Source organism: Corvus moneduloides, chromosome 2, assembly GCF_009650955.1.
Source record: "Corvus moneduloides isolate bCorMon1 chromosome 2, bCorMon1.pri, whole genome shotgun sequence".
Classification (NCBI taxonomy): Eukaryota; Metazoa; Chordata; class Aves; order Passeriformes; family Corvidae; genus Corvus; species Corvus moneduloides.
This window is the reverse complement of record NC_045477.1, coordinates 48,611,806-48,628,176: the sequence shown is the minus strand read 5'-3', so window position 1 is coordinate 48,628,176 and position 16,371 is coordinate 48,611,806. Positions and strand designations below refer to the sequence as shown.

Sequence of the window (16,371 nt, the reverse complement as noted above, 5' to 3'; positions counted from 1 at the left end):
CCCCTGTGCTACATTTTACATGTCGTTATTTTTTCTCTTGCTGTCTCCTACTGAGCAATAAGAAAAACTTTGGATCAATCTTTTCTTCTGCTTTGATATCGGCCTCATCAAAAGTGTCAAAGCTGAATAAACTGATTAACTTTAAAAACTGCTGTTTTCAGTCAACAATGGACATTTAATAAGCTAACTTGAATGTGCAGAATGAGCACAATTCAGTTTGAGATTGACTGGACTATATATTTTTTATTTTAATCTGATCTTGATGGACTTATAAATATTACCTGCTGAGCAAGTTCTAATGCTTATTTATTTGAAATTATTTTCTACACTAAAGTACATTAATCTTAAAAACTATCTTCTAAAAGAAGTATGCAGGGAAGAAATAAAAATGTTGATATAATGCACAGACCTATCATATCATTTATAATAATGATGATTTTACAACTGACAGACGTGAACCATGTTTCTCCAAATAAATCCAGGTAGATTTCCAGTTGCTGTGTTGGTCAATTTTTAAAGTCAGTTCTGCACTAATGTAAAAAACTACTGATAAAAGTGTGAGTGTTGCTTCTGGCCTGAAGATTCAGGAGTTTGTAATGCTGTAATTATTTTATTAAGTGAGGAATGTTACACTAACACAACTGACAAGGTTTTAGCCAGCACAGTGAGTTAATACATTTTTAAAATACAAATTCAAAACTGAAGCCATTAAAAATATTCATTGCTTTTGGTATGCAAATGACAATTGGATTTATTATGGGGATTAAGAACCAGCCAAACTGCTGAAGGAGAATTAAGGGCAACCTGAGAATTCCTTGTGAGCATTTCCCCTTTTCTTTTCCTTTGTCATGATTTTGCTATGAGACGTTTCTGTGTGTTATAAATTCTGTATAAGGAAGAAGTTACTATTTTTAATAGATCTGATAACTTTATTTTTTTACAATACATAGCTTTTATTATTTTTGGTTACATTTACGATCGATCATTTATATAGCATTTACATAAGCCATAACAAAACAGACCACAATGACCAAAATAGCTACAGCAAAGGAACAAAGTGGCTGTGCTTTTAAAATAGAGGTTGACAACATGACAGTTTCTTGCGCTTGGGAACTCACCAGACTATTTCCTCCTTTAGGTATCGAGACCGTGTCCCACGGCTAAACTTGCCTTTCACGTGGGAATTGCTTTTGTCAAGTGTGAAAGGGTAAACAATAGCATTTCCCCATAATGCCAGTTTCATGGAGCCTAAAATGCCTAGAAAACAATTGATAACCTGGAAGTTGTCAGAGTAAAGAAAAGAATAATCATTTATATGTTGAAATGTCACCTATAGCCTACTTGTATACAGTAGCTCTTTTGTTCATTATTAACGTGATGGCTTCCAGAAACAATGTGTTCTTGCAAAGGGATCAGGCTCTCTTTTTTCCTAAAACATGCCTAAAATGCAAGTGAAGTCGTTGGTGACTGCTTAAAAATGGAGCAAGCGCACTCTTTAGCATTTGCAATTCTTCAGAAGAATTACAATACAGAATCCCCTTTTTTCCTAGGGTATTTTGTGGGAAGACATTTGATGGCAAGGTGGGTGGTGATGACAGGACGTTATGAATTTTCCATGGCCTTGGGAGCCGAAGCATGATGATTTGTAGCAGCCAGTTGCCAGGCAATATGAGTTTGGGTCAGAAAAAAAAAGAGATGTGGCAATTAGACTGTTCTTCTGTGAAATTGTTGTGCATTGCAATGATGTATGTCACTGCTGAGTGGATGTCCCACCAGCCTGGTCTCAACCAGCACTCCGAGGGCCACGCTGTACAAGGATGTCATAACATCCCAATGTGGCTGTCCGTGTTGGAGGGCACAGAGAAAGCTCACTGGAAACCTTTGAGGAAAGCAGTTCTTGGTGGCAGGATAAAAACTACTGATTTTGATGTCCTCGGATGACTGGAGAATCTCATGGGTTTGGGGAGTTTCTCTGCCTTCTGTTGTGTAATATATTATTTAGGGAGAAAGGTGTGAATTATATTTCTTCTTTTTTTTTTAAGTGTTTAAAATAAAGCTTGTATTTATATTTTTGTACTGATTAATAAAAAATAAGTGAACAGACAACATAATAGTAACAAAGGGCAAAAGTGGATGGAATGCAAATGTAAACCCCAAAATTAATGAATTGTAATTTTTTTCCCTTTGTTTGCTTTTAAAAATGCAAATTTCCCCTCCCTACCATCCCAGGTCAGACAAGTACTCTGACACCAGTGTTCTGTTCTCCCCTCTGTGACACCCCTGTCACTCCACTGGGCCAAATTCTGCCTACAATGAAGTTCCTCAGAGTAACTGAGAGCGGAGTTTGGCCAGCAAGGCAACATTTGCGGGCAAGCATGAAGGCTGGGGTCGGGTCCGGGGAGTTGCCCTGGGCACTGAGCCCCACACTGTGCTGGTGGCCAGGCTAGCCCCTCGGCTTTGGAGTGAGCAGAGTGGGACATTGGAAACTGTCCCCTTTGGCTTCACTGCAAAAATGAACGGGAGAAAGCAGGTGGTTTGCAAAAGAGAATAATCCTCAGGTTGACCAAGTCCTTGAAAAATCAGCTGATTGTAGCAGAGAAATTATTGAAAGTATGTGAATGATGACTTAAGTTTTAAGAAAAAAAGTTTTTCTTAATATGAAAACCCATCTTTAGTGTATGGCTATAAACAAATTAAAATTAATCACAACTCACAGAACGTGTGATTTGCCTTTGTTTTGTCATCTTCTCCACCTTCATTTTGGATGTCTGGGCTCGGGTGTCCATCAGGGACTGCTAATAAATGTGGAGTTCTTCTCAGCACATGTATGTGGATGTGCCTCAGACTGTACTTGATCACAGTGTTGTGAAAAATGAGAACTGAGCAAAAATTGAGGCGAGGTATCAAGAAGAAGAGGGCAGTCTTCTTGGCTGCAAGGCAAATATAGTTGACTATGTCATTGTGTAGGTATGTGATGAAGAATTTATAGCGTCTCTCATAAGCAATGCTGTTTGGGAAGAGAGAACAAATTGTCTACTGGTCTCTAAACAACAAATATCACTGCCTGTGGAAATTATTGGCTTGCAGCTCAGAAAAGCCCAAAAGCCATAGTCATTGCACAGTCATGGCTATGTTGGGATTAAATTCAAGGGGTAAGGGCACAGAAAAGGTAGCCCACTTTAAAAGTGTTTTTAGTGCTGTGGGGCTCATGCACACTGCATAAGCTGGTTGTACATAGGCGTTTAATATTTCTGGACAGTTTTTATTTATGGCTGGTAACAGAATAATTATGAAGATGGAAATGGCTGATGGCTAATTTTTCTGTAAGGATAAAGAATAATCTTCCAAACACATAATATCTGAAATTTAGCTGATACTGAACTTGGTGTACTGGCGTCTGTTGCAGCTTCAAAGAAAATATTTGCAAAGAGTTGGTTTCTGCTTTGTTTTGTTTTGTTTCATATTTGGAAAGCGTGTATTACCATTGCTGCTCCTGGCAGTGTCTCGAAGGGAAAGGTTGCAAATAATCAGGGAATTTGAGGGAATCTGCAGAGCATCTCCATCTATGACACTGCTCAGGAATCCTCCATCGCTGCTTTAAATGGACCAAAATACCAAAAATAATTATGTGACAGTTGCAATGAGAATGAAAGATGTTGCCATATAATGTGCATAAATGTTGTAAGTACTTTGACCTTTGTCAGAACAGCCTTCGGCTCTGTATGAAGTGAGGGAAGAAGTGGCAAAGGGTTGAAATGATCATGAGATTGTTTTGTTTCTTTCAGGGATGACTTTAACATGATGTCTATACTGTGTTTTTGAAATGCTATGGTGTGGTTTGGCCAGGCCTGGTTATGTCCAGCCAAATACATGAAACGCAAAAGTGGAATAAGTTATGAAGACTTTGGTACAATTCTGCTGCGCTCATGGTTACTGGTTTTTGATTATGCGAATTTACTGGGTATGATTTGTAACTGTACTCTCTAAAGTAAGTAAATTATCAAAGTCACACTCATGGATGCCATGGTGTACGGAGCTGCAAGGTGCTATCAGCAGCACAGAGATACTCGGCTAACAAGAGTGTCCTGATGATTCTTCAAATCTTTGGTGTCATAGTTTGTTTCTTTTGATGATGAAAAACTGAGCTTTCATAGAAACTCATTGCTTTCGGTATAAACAAGCATGGTTGGTCATGGAACTGAGAAAATCTTTTGAACACTGTCATCATTGTGTGTCTTCATGGGTCACCATAACCTGCTATTGCTGAGTAATGGGAGTTCTCTGTACACACCAAACCCTCCTGAGCAAAGTAGAAAAGTAAATAAAATCAGTGAAAAATGAACTTGGTAGAAGAGCCATAGCAGTCTCTAACACCAGTAAAATGAGTGTAGGGAAGATAATTAAATCCCCACCGTTACAAGAATGTAAAACAAAGGTGTTGTTTTGTCTTATAGCTCAAGAGGCACCAGCCCTGCTGCAGCAGCTTACGGATCAGACAGTGAACGCCAGTAACTCTGCCATGTTGGAGTGCCAGGCTCGTGGTATTCCTGAGCCCCAGATATCCTGGTTTAAAAACCATGAGGAAATACAGCAAGAACCAGGTGAGAGCTTTGTGTACTCACCTACCTCTTACAGTAGGCTTTTTATTTACCCATCTGCCTTAGGAAGCCATTTCCAGAGTCATTGGCATCAGTATCCAGATGTAAGGAAGGCAGTCAGGCACAACCCAGGTGCTCCAGGTTATTCTGTTTCACTCCAAAACGTGAGCCAGGCTGGAGATCCAGACACAATGGGTCTCTGTGGAATTGGTGAACAAATTTTCATCTTATTAGAGTCATCTCCAGAGAAACATATTTCCCTCCATTTATTATAGAGGGAGCCCAAGGATCAGGTGTCTTAGCCAGCAGATAACTAGGCAAGAGAAAACCAAGCTTTCATGATGTGTATGGAAGTACCGGGGGAGTCTGTGGTCAGGCATTCGAAGTCTGGTTTTGAGTCACAAGCTATACAGGAGACTAAATCCATGTCTGGGGTGTCCAAAATCCAAATGCATCTACTCGTGGCAGAGGAATCCAGGTCTCATGCAACAGAAAAGGAACAGCTTCCCAGGTGGCAAGTTGCAACAACAGGAAAAGTTTGGGAGCTGTTTACTGCTGTTTCTGGAATGTGGTTTCAAAGATCAGCTAAGGCTAAATGTCCAGCTGCTGGCACCACAGTCATTGAAGTGTTCCTTGGATATTTCAGATGGAAATGAATGACAGAGGAAAAGGCAAAACCTTTCTCATGGGAATTTATGCCCAGCAAAAATGTTCAGAGAGGTTTGATTCATAGGAACTTGAATTATAAGTGTAGTCTTCTACAGAATGTTTTAGAAAGTTTGTAGTTACGGCTCTGTCTTGAATTATTGGAAATTACTATAGCATGAATAAAAACAACTGGAAAACATTCTGAGGATTTCTGCAACTGAGTTATAAGCCTGTGCAGACTTGCAGCCCAGGCACTGAGCTTAATCTAGCGCCAGATTCCATGAAGCTTTGCAGTGACCCCATCACTGCAGTGTGCGTTAATAACACTATCTTCCAAAATGATGTGTTATGTGTCTAACTTGGGTGCAGTGCAACAGATACAATTAAGAGCCTGGGAGATGTCTCCAGAGGGCAGGTCAGAGCACTATACTTAGGTGCCTGAAACAGATGGTGGGAATACATTTTGATGGGACTGAGTTCTGATGGAGCCAAACACAAGTGTGCACTTGACTGCACATTTCCTGGCTAGAAGGTGCCTTAGCAGCAGTCCTGAGGCCAAATCTGCTCCCTGCCTCTTCCTTGCTTCTTGGAGAATTGCCCAGGCTGGCTTCTGGGTTGACCTAGGTGGAATAAATAAGATGTTTAAAACTTCAGGGTGTTTCAGGGTACACTGCCTGGGAACTCTCTTTGCACTATCCAGCACCCCTTTGCAAAGGAGCCCATCGTTCCATGCCACATGGGCAGGTGAGATTTGGAGCAAGTCTGCTGCCCATAGGGGCAGTCTGAACAGCTTTTGGAAGGGCTCTAAGCTTGAGCTGCTTCTGGGGCAGACCTGGGCCTGTAAGTGCAGTAACAAGAGTACCCTTTTTCCAAAAGCTGGAGACACGCTAAAGCGCTCACATGGATGAAAGCATAGGCATAGTGCTAATCAACATAAACAGTACCAAGTACTTCCAAGATCATTCCCATAGGCTGAGCTTTTTGACTCACACAAGTGCTTTGTAAACACTGATTTCCAAAAGATTCACAAAGCATCCCAGTATATTTGGCTTTCCTGCAGATAACATTGCGCCCTGCAGTCTGTGGCTCAGCTTTCTTTTGGGAAGAACTTGAAGCAGATACTGTTACACAAGGGCCAGTTTTTGTTTATATCCTGGCTCCCTCTCATTGCAAAATATTTCATTTCACAGGAATAATTTTAGGGCCTGGAAGCCGAATGCTGTTTATTGAAAGAGTAAAAGAAGAGGATGAAGGACTTTACCAGTGTATAGCCACCAACCTGAAAGGGTCTGTGGAGAGTGCAGCGTATGTCACAGTACAAGGTAAAGCACCACGCTAAATGGGAAGAGCAAGCTTTCCAGAGGGATGTTCTTAGGCTGGAAGGGCAGGGGTATGACCTGGACTCATCTGGTGATCTCTGAAGCAATTTGAAGGAAGTTCTAGCAAGGGAAGTGTACCAGGTTGGAAAGGAAGCCCAGCAGGAAATGCTAACTCAGAGTGTGTTTACACTGACCTAAAAAGAAGAATTGCTTCAACCCAACAAAGATCAGGTCAGGGTAGAAGACAAATGTAAATTTAGTATCAGCAAAACAAACAAAAAACAGAGTAAGAAACACTCTCCTACCCACACATTTTCCCATTTTGGGTTAATTCCATAAAAATTAGAGGCCTGGGATATTCTCTATTGTTTATTTTCAGTGTAAAGTGAACTGCCAAATCAGACTAGAAGGCTTTAGCCTAGCAATAGCTACATATGCAAAGGTACTACTACAAAGAAGTAGTTTGATCTAGTTATTTCTGTAACCACTACTTGATTTGCTATTCGTTTAAATGTCCAGCATTGTTCTGCCTTCTGACAATCTCAACTCATGCCTGTGGCAGTGATTTCTATCAATTAATTTTACATTGAATAAAGATAAAGTTTATTCAGTGACCTTTCAGTTTCATTGAATACCCTTTTGGCTCACGAATTATGAGATTAGAGGAGTAGGTTGACATTCTCCATGTAAGTCAGTGTCATGTATGAATTAAATTTGACATAATCTCTTTTACTGACCTGGTGTTAAGTAAATAGTCCTAAATGCATTTAGTTGCTCCTTATAGAACATAATTTGACTATCACCAGGCCTCTTAGGCAGAGATTATATGTTTGTGGATGTTCTCATACAGTTGTTAAATGTGTCTGAATACTACTCAGTATTCGGATACTACCCTGCAGCACAAGAAATTAAAACTAATACTGATTTTTTGCCATGAGTGTGTAGGCAGTCGGAACTAGTGGTGATGATACAATGATGTTTTTGCTTTAAAAGGTCAGGGATAAGTATATGTACATGTGGGCTCGCCTAACTAGTGAAATTGAAGAGTTAAAGCACCTATCCCCTTATGAATAATTATAGAATCATAGAATGGGCTGGGTTGGAAAGAGCCTTAAATATCCTCTAGTTCCAGCCTGGTCTAGTGGAAGGCAGGAACACCTCCACCAGACCAGGTTGCTCAAAGCCCCCTCCAAGCCAGCTTTGCACACTTCCAGGGATGCAGCATCCACAGCTTCCCTGGGAAACCTGTGCCAGGACCTCACCACCCTCTGAGTAAAAAATTTCTTCCTAATATCTAATCTAAACCTGCCCTCTTTCAGTGTGAAACCATTCTCCCTTGTCCTGTCACTCCATGCCCTTGGAAGAAGTGACTCTCCAGCTCTCTTGTAGATCCCCTTCAAGGAATGGAAGGCTGCCAAAAAGTCTCCCTGGAGCTTTCTCCTCTCCAGGGTGAATGACTCCAGCTGTCTCAGCCTGTCTTCATAGGAGAGGTGCTTCAGCCTTCTGGTCATCTTTGTGGCCCTCCTCTAGACTCACTCCAAAAGATCCACATCATTCTTATGTTGGAGGCCCCAGAGCAGGACTGCAGCACTCAAGATGGGGCACAAGAGTGGAGTAGAGAGGCAGAATCACCACCCTCTAAGTGCCTTGATAATACTAAGGCTTTTACAGCTGCTGTAACAGCTAAATTAATAACTTGTGCCAGGCGGTTGCTATCCAAATCATCCTACTAATTCATACTCATGGACAATGTAATTCATTATTGTATTGATTTTTAACATAACTGAAGCTTGGCTGTTCATTACAATCACAAGCATTCTGTCAGATGGCTTCTAGGAAGTCATATATCCTAGTCCAGAGGAGAGGAAAGAGAGCAGCCAAGAAGGCTTCTTCAGTGGTTACATGTCCTGAGGGACCACTGGCAATGTTCTTGTACGACTGCTATGGGAGCAGGAGGTGAAAACTACCACATTAAAATTTATGGCTTTGAGACTGGATGATAAAAAGAGAGAGAATTTTTCTTATCTACTATGATCAAGGAAAATGTCTTTCTATGCTTTTCTAACTTTAACTACATGAAGGGATGTCACTAGAGGTTTTTTACCCATTCTTACACTCCTCCGGAATGTCTGTCCCTCTCCCAGGAAATGGCAGTCTCCCACCTCCTCCCTGAGCCTGGAGGGACAAGATCAGGGCTTGAATGTGGGGCTCTCTCTAAGCTTTGCCACTTTCTTGTGTCTCTGAGAAACACAGGCCCTGTGCCTGCTGCTGTGAGCACCAAAGCCTTGCCTCTGTCCCGCGGCTCTCGGAACATGGGGCTGCAGATCAAGGGGAATAGAGCAGCGCCTCATGTCGATGGCCACGTTTAGCAGATTGGAAGAGTAGTTTGTGAATGAGTCAGGAAGGAAACAGTCTGCTGTCTTTATTTCCTCTGAAAAAACATTCTTATACTCACAGATAAAACAATGTGTTATTTTTGTGTCCGAGATGGATGAATGGATGGCGGAATCAAAGGGCCGTCTTTAAATAATTGTAGGCTGTGTTTGGTTTGGAAGCAGGGGTTGATGGGCTGTCTGAGGAGAAGAAGGGCCACGTTTGGGTGCATGTCAGAGCAATCTCTCTGCTTGCTCTTCGCTCAGGAACTGAAGAGGCAGCAAATCTGCAAGGACAGAATAGAAACAGCAAATGGCTGCCAGAGTACCCAGCAGGTGGGGGGAGGACTGTATCCCTAAAAGTCTGGAGAGAAATGCTGATAGGCATGTGGGGAACACAGACTCTTGGGCAGCTTTCTTTTGGGGGTCAACCCGCTTGCAGAGTTGCCATGAAAGCCACGCCCTGCCTCCCCTACTGAGGGCCCTCAGACCTCCTGTCAGAAGGAGCCAGGGATGCAGTTAATTGCAGAGGTGCTGCTTTGAAGGAGATGTGTTGGCAAAGGAAGGAGCACCTTTTACAGCTCGTGCTCACTGAAATATGGACATAAACAGGCAAAGGAATATAGCAATGTGCCCTGTCTTAAAGGTGACGTTTGATAACTTAATGTGAACCCTGCTGATGAAAAGGAAAGCATTTCATTTATTAAGTATTCACTGAACTATTCTGATACTATGAAAATGGTGTTAGCTTTTAAAATAACTTCTATTGAAATTACTTCTTTTAAACAACTTTCCTTTCCTTTCTGTCTGTCTATCTATCTATCTATCTATCTATCTCCTTCCCTCCCTACCTACCTACCTACCTAACCAACCTTTCTGACCTTGCATCTCAAAACGTTGTTGTGCCTTTTGAGTCATGCTGAAGTAATCAAGAACTTCGCCATGAAGTTTAAGTGGAATGCCTGCAGCTACTAAATGAAGCTCAGCCTGGGTAATGACTTAAGTTTGTAAGAGAGAAGGTGGACATCAGGGGACACTAAGACTCCTGTTACCTCAGAATTCCACCAGAGAGGGTTGGAATGGAGCCCTGGTGGTCAGTAGTTCAACCTCAGTTCAAACGAGGGTCATCACCAACGGTCTGGCTAAGCTATGGCGACCTCCAAGGGTGGACATTCTTCAGGATGTCCGGTCACCCATCCCGATGCTGCAGCACTAGGATTGTGAGATCACACGGATTAAGCAGGGTAGATCCCATTGGGGTAGGGGTGAGGGATGCTTTAGCTGCAGCAGATTAGCATTGTTGCCCCAGGCATTGCTTTTTCCCTGATTGACACCTGAGCTGCACTGCAATGTTTAGGTGTTTAGAGCTGAAATCCTAATGGGAAAGCCCATGTCAGCCAAAGGCTTGAGGTGGTAGCTGGAGGGATCAGCACATTAACCCAGGCTCTCATCCTGGCATACTTGCATGGTTCTAATGGCTTCTGTTGCTATGAAAAAGAGAAGATGCTGCTGGTGGCACTGCTTCACTCGCCCCCACATCACCCCTTTGCAGTCCTGCACAGACATGGGATGGTGCAGGGGGGCTTTGGAGGGGCTCTGGGGGAGAAAGGGGGCTGCTGCTTGGGGCGGTCAGGCAGATGGGACAGAGCTGCACACTGGTAAAAGTCTTTGTCTAATGAGGTGTTTGCTGAGTAAAGGTCTGGGATGGGGGTGTAAGGGGAAGACAGAAATCTTTGGCTACCAGGCAAAGAGAAGGATTTAGTGCTGGTTACAGCCTCACCAAAGTCTGCTAATCCTAAGGCCTCTTCTGAATGTTTTTGTCTGTTCTGCCTCAAATCAAACCTTTTTCTATCCACCTGAGAGACACTCAGAGAGCTCTGACTTCAAGGCTTTTAGCAAGACTAGGAGTCTGGCATTTGATAACCCAGCCCAACCTCAGCTTGGAGAAATGCTTTCCGGTTGCCTTCATTTACCCAAACATTTCAAAGACAGCAACTTTGCATCTCTTTGCTGACTCCTGGGCAGCTACTAAAGTGGTTAGATGGTTGCTGCCTTCCACCTCAGGCCTGGCTGTACCTCATGGGTTTTCCATATCCTGCATATGAAGCTGTGGCAACCAATGAACCTTCAGCCCCTCCAGGTTTTGCTGAATAAATGTCAGAAACTATTATCTTCCATCTGCAGGAGCGCTGTTCAGAAGCAAGAGGAGACTATCCATATGTAAAAGGGAATACTGATGCCAGAGACTGGGCAAGCTGCATTAGGTGTATTATTTGTGCCATCACTATGTTCCATATCTAAACCAAGTACTTAAAAAAATACTTGTGAAAAAAGAACACTGTTGGTATTTTTGGGGACTATTGTATCTCCATTTGTAGTTGCAGCCATGTTTTTCCTCAATGAGCTTTATTCTCAAAGCTCCAGAATGGACATGCCAGGGGAATCTTAGATATGGGGCAGGAATACAAATCTGATCATCATTTTTAGGGAGGGAAGACATTATGCTAATTAAGGAACACATCCTCTGAACAAAGCTCTGTAGCCTTGCCTAAAACCAGGCAGCACATCCCTCTGGATTACCAGGTAAACCCACCAGTGAGACATAATAATACCTTATTCATTTGTCAGGAGCAACACCAAGCTGCCAGGCTCTAAAACTCTGCAAGTGCAGTTGACAAAATACTGTGAAATCATGTTCCAAATTACTCCTGCTTGTCCTCTCATGTACCCTCTCTGGAGGGTATATCAGAACAAGAGGCAGGATATGATGGTTCTTTTTGCATTTGCTACCAATCAGATGGAAAACATACTGTGGGGAGTGTGGGATTTTGATGCGATCACAGGATTTGCAAAACAAACTGCTCTGAAACTATTTTACAAATCCCTAAATAGCAGTCTGAAGTGAGTTTTATTCTGGCTTTTTTTAAGATCCATCAGTGGGCTCTAATACTTTCCAGATTTCTAATGTTCGTGTTTTCTTGCTGCTTCATTTTCAGTTGTTGGTTTTGTTTTTCCCTTTCTGTGCTTAATCTGGTCCCTGGTTCTCCCAGATATCTGGGTTCTGTGAGGTGCTGCTGGGAAAGGAGGGGGTCCCGTGTTCCCTCAGGGAGCCTGGCCATGTGCTGCTCCTGTGACTGGCAAGAGACCTGAGGGCACAGAGTCTGCCAGGGGAGCAGTGGATTGGAGGGAGTGCTCAACCACATGCCCTGGGTTTCTGCCCAGTGGGAATGAGGCTCAAGACCCCTGGACCATGCTGTGTATGAGCTGAGCTCCCTGGTGACAGAACAGATTCGTCCAAGCCATGGGAAGAAGAGCTCACGGACTCCTGCTGGCAGCACCATGAGTCTCCAAGAGAATCCCCAGCTCCCACCCAGCGATGGTTTTGCTGAGGGCTGGTGGGTTTCCAGCATGTCTGGGATGGAGGTGCAGGCTGCAGAGCTCAGCCAACAGCAGGGAAGAGCTCTCTGAGCAGTGGATGAGGAAAGGCATCAGGTCCTGGACAGCAAATCCAAGCAGCAGCACTGCAACATGCCCTGGGTTGCCCTTGGAGTCACTGATGCCTACACCAGCACAAGCCCTCCCAGGAGCTTCTCCTGCACGTTAGCAGCAGCTCTCACACCACAGTACTGCCTGTGGGAAAGGCCCAGCAGAGCCATCCCCTCTGTGCAGCCTTGTCCTCTCCTGAGGCTGCAGGAGACCTTTTTTTTGGCTCTGTGAGCCAGTCCAAACAGAGATTAATACCCCATTGAAAAGAGCTGGTCCTTCCTGGTATTTTATTTTAATGGCAAAAAAACATGAAGTGCCCTTGGTTTGCAGGTCATTTTCTAATATGTTTACCACTTGATTTTCCCAGGCATATCAGAGAGGTCAAACCTGGAGCTGATAACTTTGACCTGTACTTGTGTGGCTGCGACGCTGTTCTGGCTCCTGCTGACCCTCTTCATTCGCAAGCTGAAGAGGGTAAGAACAGACAGGGATCTCCCAGTGACACCTGTGTCTCTTTGGAAGCCCTTTGCTCACATCAGAAAATTTTTCCCATGCTGCTGGGATTGCTGAGTCTACCAAAGAAAAAATGTGTTTCACTTTCACAGCACCAAGCCTGCCAGAGCTCAAGGAGTGTTTGGACAACACTCCCAGGCACATGGCATGACTCTTGGGGCTGTCCTGTGCAAGGCCAGGAGTTGGACTTTAATGATCCTTGTGGGTCCCTTTCAACTGAGAATATCCTGTGATTCTGTGATTCTTTGATACTGCTCACCCTTGTTCCTGGTGCAATAACCAGGCTGCTGATGGATGCTGGAGAGCTGTGACTTGCAAGGCTGAGTATGAGTAAGCCAGAAAGAAAAGCCTGGGTGGGGGACAAGGCTCTGAGGCTCACAAGAATTTGGGTGCCTGACTCACACCCAAGGCATCCTCATTCCCTTATAAAAACTGTGGGGGTTTGGCATCTTAATGTCTTTGAAGATCTGAGTGAGTGGGAATGACAGATCTTCACAGAATGTGCTGGGGTCTGGTTTGCACAGTGTCTGGTATGATTACATCACTTCCAAAGTAATATTTTACTGAAGGAGTTTTGATGGTGCAGCTTCAAAAGCAGGTGATCCTGTATCATCATGATGAATTTAACTGCCCCTGCAGCTGACCCTCCTTCTTGTCCGAGGCTGACTGTGATTGTCTAAAACCCCTTTTTGCTGACAGCACCCTGTCTGCATTGTATGGTGTGCGCAGGTTAAACCACAGCAGCTTTCCCAAGCAGAAAATACAACTCCTCAGCCCTGCAGGAAGACCTCAGTGTAACCTGTAGGAGCAGATGGATTTGAGGGAAGGTACTGGGGCACTGCAAGACATGAGCTGAGAAATGGCTGCGTGCCCCCCCCCGTCCTCACTCCCACAGCGCCACCAGCCCAGGGGTATCACAGAGCAGCACCACAGGGATCTGCTCACAGCCACCACAGCTGAGCATGTCCCAGCTGGCTGAATGATGCTCACTAAAGGTCCACTGCAGCCTGGAGCACCATTTTATCTCAACCTGCATTAAGGCCTGCCGGTATCTTAGGTTGGGTTCTGAGGACATTTATTGACTGATGGGAAAGCAGCACTAGACCTCCAAATCAGGGTGGTATGGCAGCAGTCACTCTGCCTGCATTCCTACTGCTGCAAGCCTTAGTGAGGAGAAATGTGTGGGAGTTTGGGGGAAAAGGAAAGCAAAGGTCAGCTGAAGCTGTGGAGAAACTTCATAGCTGTAAGAGAAATTACAAGGCAAGTGGGACCAGTTCTGAATGCTCAACAGCAACGATGAGGCAAGTTATAGCATGACTGCAAATCTTGGGAAAAAGTGAGCTTTAAGTGTAGCAAGGGGCTGCAGATATTTTTCGTTTATTTTTTATGAGACCAAAACTTGTTAGATTGTTAAAAGATAATAAAAACATCATCATTGCTGTAGAACAAGGGACTTTAACTAAATGATGTGTCAAGGCTCCTTTCCAGATGAGCCTTTCCAGCTAGTGCTAGTCTATGTTTATGGTCTTCTCTGTGTTTCTCTTATAAACCCTTACTCTCAAAGATTTATGTCTGGAATTAGCTCTGAATTAAATTTTATGCAAAAATTATGTGGCCACAACAGAAAAAAAAATATATGTTCTCCAAAAGCATTTTCTTAAAGCATCTCTGTGATACACACAGGGACAGATTATATCCTTAACAATGTTTTATCATTGAAAATGTTGCTTCAAATCTCTAATTGTGCCAAAAATTTGATATTGAGTGCATGTGAAGAAAGAGCTGTGGGAAAATGTCTGAATTTTCCACTCCCCTATTGCTTTTTCTGGGACGGGTCCACTTAAAAGGCTCTTCTGATGTGATGGGTAGGAGCAGTCTGGTACACACATCTCCAACTAGAAATGCCCTTTCTGGAGCACCACACAAGTTTCTGTTTCTACCCATATCCCACTTATCCATGCCCTTTTCAGACTTAGTGAATGGTTTGGAGCCAGGTTTTAAGCCTCCTAACTTTTCCCCAAGTATCAGTGCAGTCCTTCTTGGGACAAAATTTATGGCTTTGGGGAGGGTGAAAAGCAACTAGAACAGCAGTTGTTAATTACTGTCATTTTAGTTTAGTTCTGTTTGTAATCAAGGCATGCACAGCTAGTAATATCCTTCTCAAAAAAACATACCTGGAAATGCAGGTATTAGGGACATATTTCCAAGCTGTAGAGGAGGGAAGTTGAAAGTCATAGGAGGCAGTTAAAGCAAACAATAGAAAAGAGAGTATGTGGTTATATCTGTAAGTTTGTCATATCTGTATGTCTGGGCCCAGGCACTACTTCCACAAGTTTAGGAAAAACAACACCTTCAGGTTCAGTTCTGCAGATTTCCCATAAATTCCAACCAATAGACAGGAAATTATGGCAAACACTAGACCTTCTCTATAGAAATAGAAGTACTCCCGTGTCAAGAAAAGTCCAGTGGATTAGAATGGCAGTCTTGATGCTCTTTGAAGGAACCTGTATTTCAAAATGGATGAACTGCAGGAAAATTTCAGATCAGGTTCATCTTTTCTTATATTTCTTATGTGAAGTGAATAATCCAGTTGCTCAGGAGAAACTAAACTGGCAAATTAACTTGAAATTTTATGGTTTAAATTACGTGTTTGAGTCCAGCTGTTTATAAATTCCTCCAGACTCAAATGATTTGAGTAAATTTTTCAGAAATGATACCAAAGAAATAAAAAAATCCTGAAAATCTGTCAGCAGTTTCTGAAGTGCATAATGTCCAGTGTCCTGACAAGTAGTCTTGCACAACTTCTAACCACATATGACCCATCTTTGTGGGATATATGGAACAAATAAACCCTGGCAGTAGAACTCCATCTGTTGCATGTGGCCCCTTCTTGCTTTGCACAATCATGAAGGAAAGTTATTCTTATCAGCAATGTTTAGTCACTTGCTGAAAATATTTCTCCTGATTGTGCAGGGGGCCTGTGTCCTAACACCATGTGTTAATACAGACCCACATGGATTTCACTGAAGAAACTGGTATGTCACATGGGAGGAAAGCTAAAGGAAGGAGTTTCTTTTATATAAAAACTCTTGCAATATATAGAAAAGCCAAACCGAGCTTAACCAAACCATCCACTGTGCAGTGAAAACACGCAGCTTTGTGAACAGAATGAACTTGGAGCCCTTGATCCAAACAAGAAGATGCTGACAGATAACCTTATCCTCTTTTTCATTTTGCATTATTCTTTGTTTTCTAGCCTTATTCCTCTGAATTGAAGACCAACCATTACCTGTCAATCATAATGGATCCCGATGAAGTCCCCTTAGATGAGCAATGTGAACGTCTACCTTATGATGCCAGCAAGTGGGAAATTGCAAGAGAAAGGCTTAAACTAGGTAATATTGGAACAGTTTGTGTAGTGTGTGCATGGATTGA

At 43.0% G+C, this 16,371-nt stretch overlaps 1 protein-coding gene across 2 annotated transcripts in view; it reads left to right on the top strand.

Annotated features, from left to right (window-relative positions):
• The window catches only part of FLT1 (fms related receptor tyrosine kinase 1), a 108,010-nt gene that overhangs the window by 69,032 nt on the left and 22,607 nt on the right, over positions 1 to 16,371 (top strand). For both annotated transcript variants that reach the window (XM_032099505.1, XM_032099503.1), the window contains exons 14-17: positions 4,455 to 4,601; positions 6,437 to 6,568; positions 12,791 to 12,897; positions 16,193 to 16,331. In XM_032099505.1, coding sequence (XP_031955396.1) covers positions 4,455 to 4,601; positions 6,437 to 6,568; positions 12,791 to 12,897; positions 16,193 to 16,331 — 525 coding nt within the window. The remainder of the gene's footprint in view (positions 1 to 4,454; positions 4,602 to 6,436; positions 6,569 to 12,790; positions 12,898 to 16,192; positions 16,332 to 16,371) is intronic.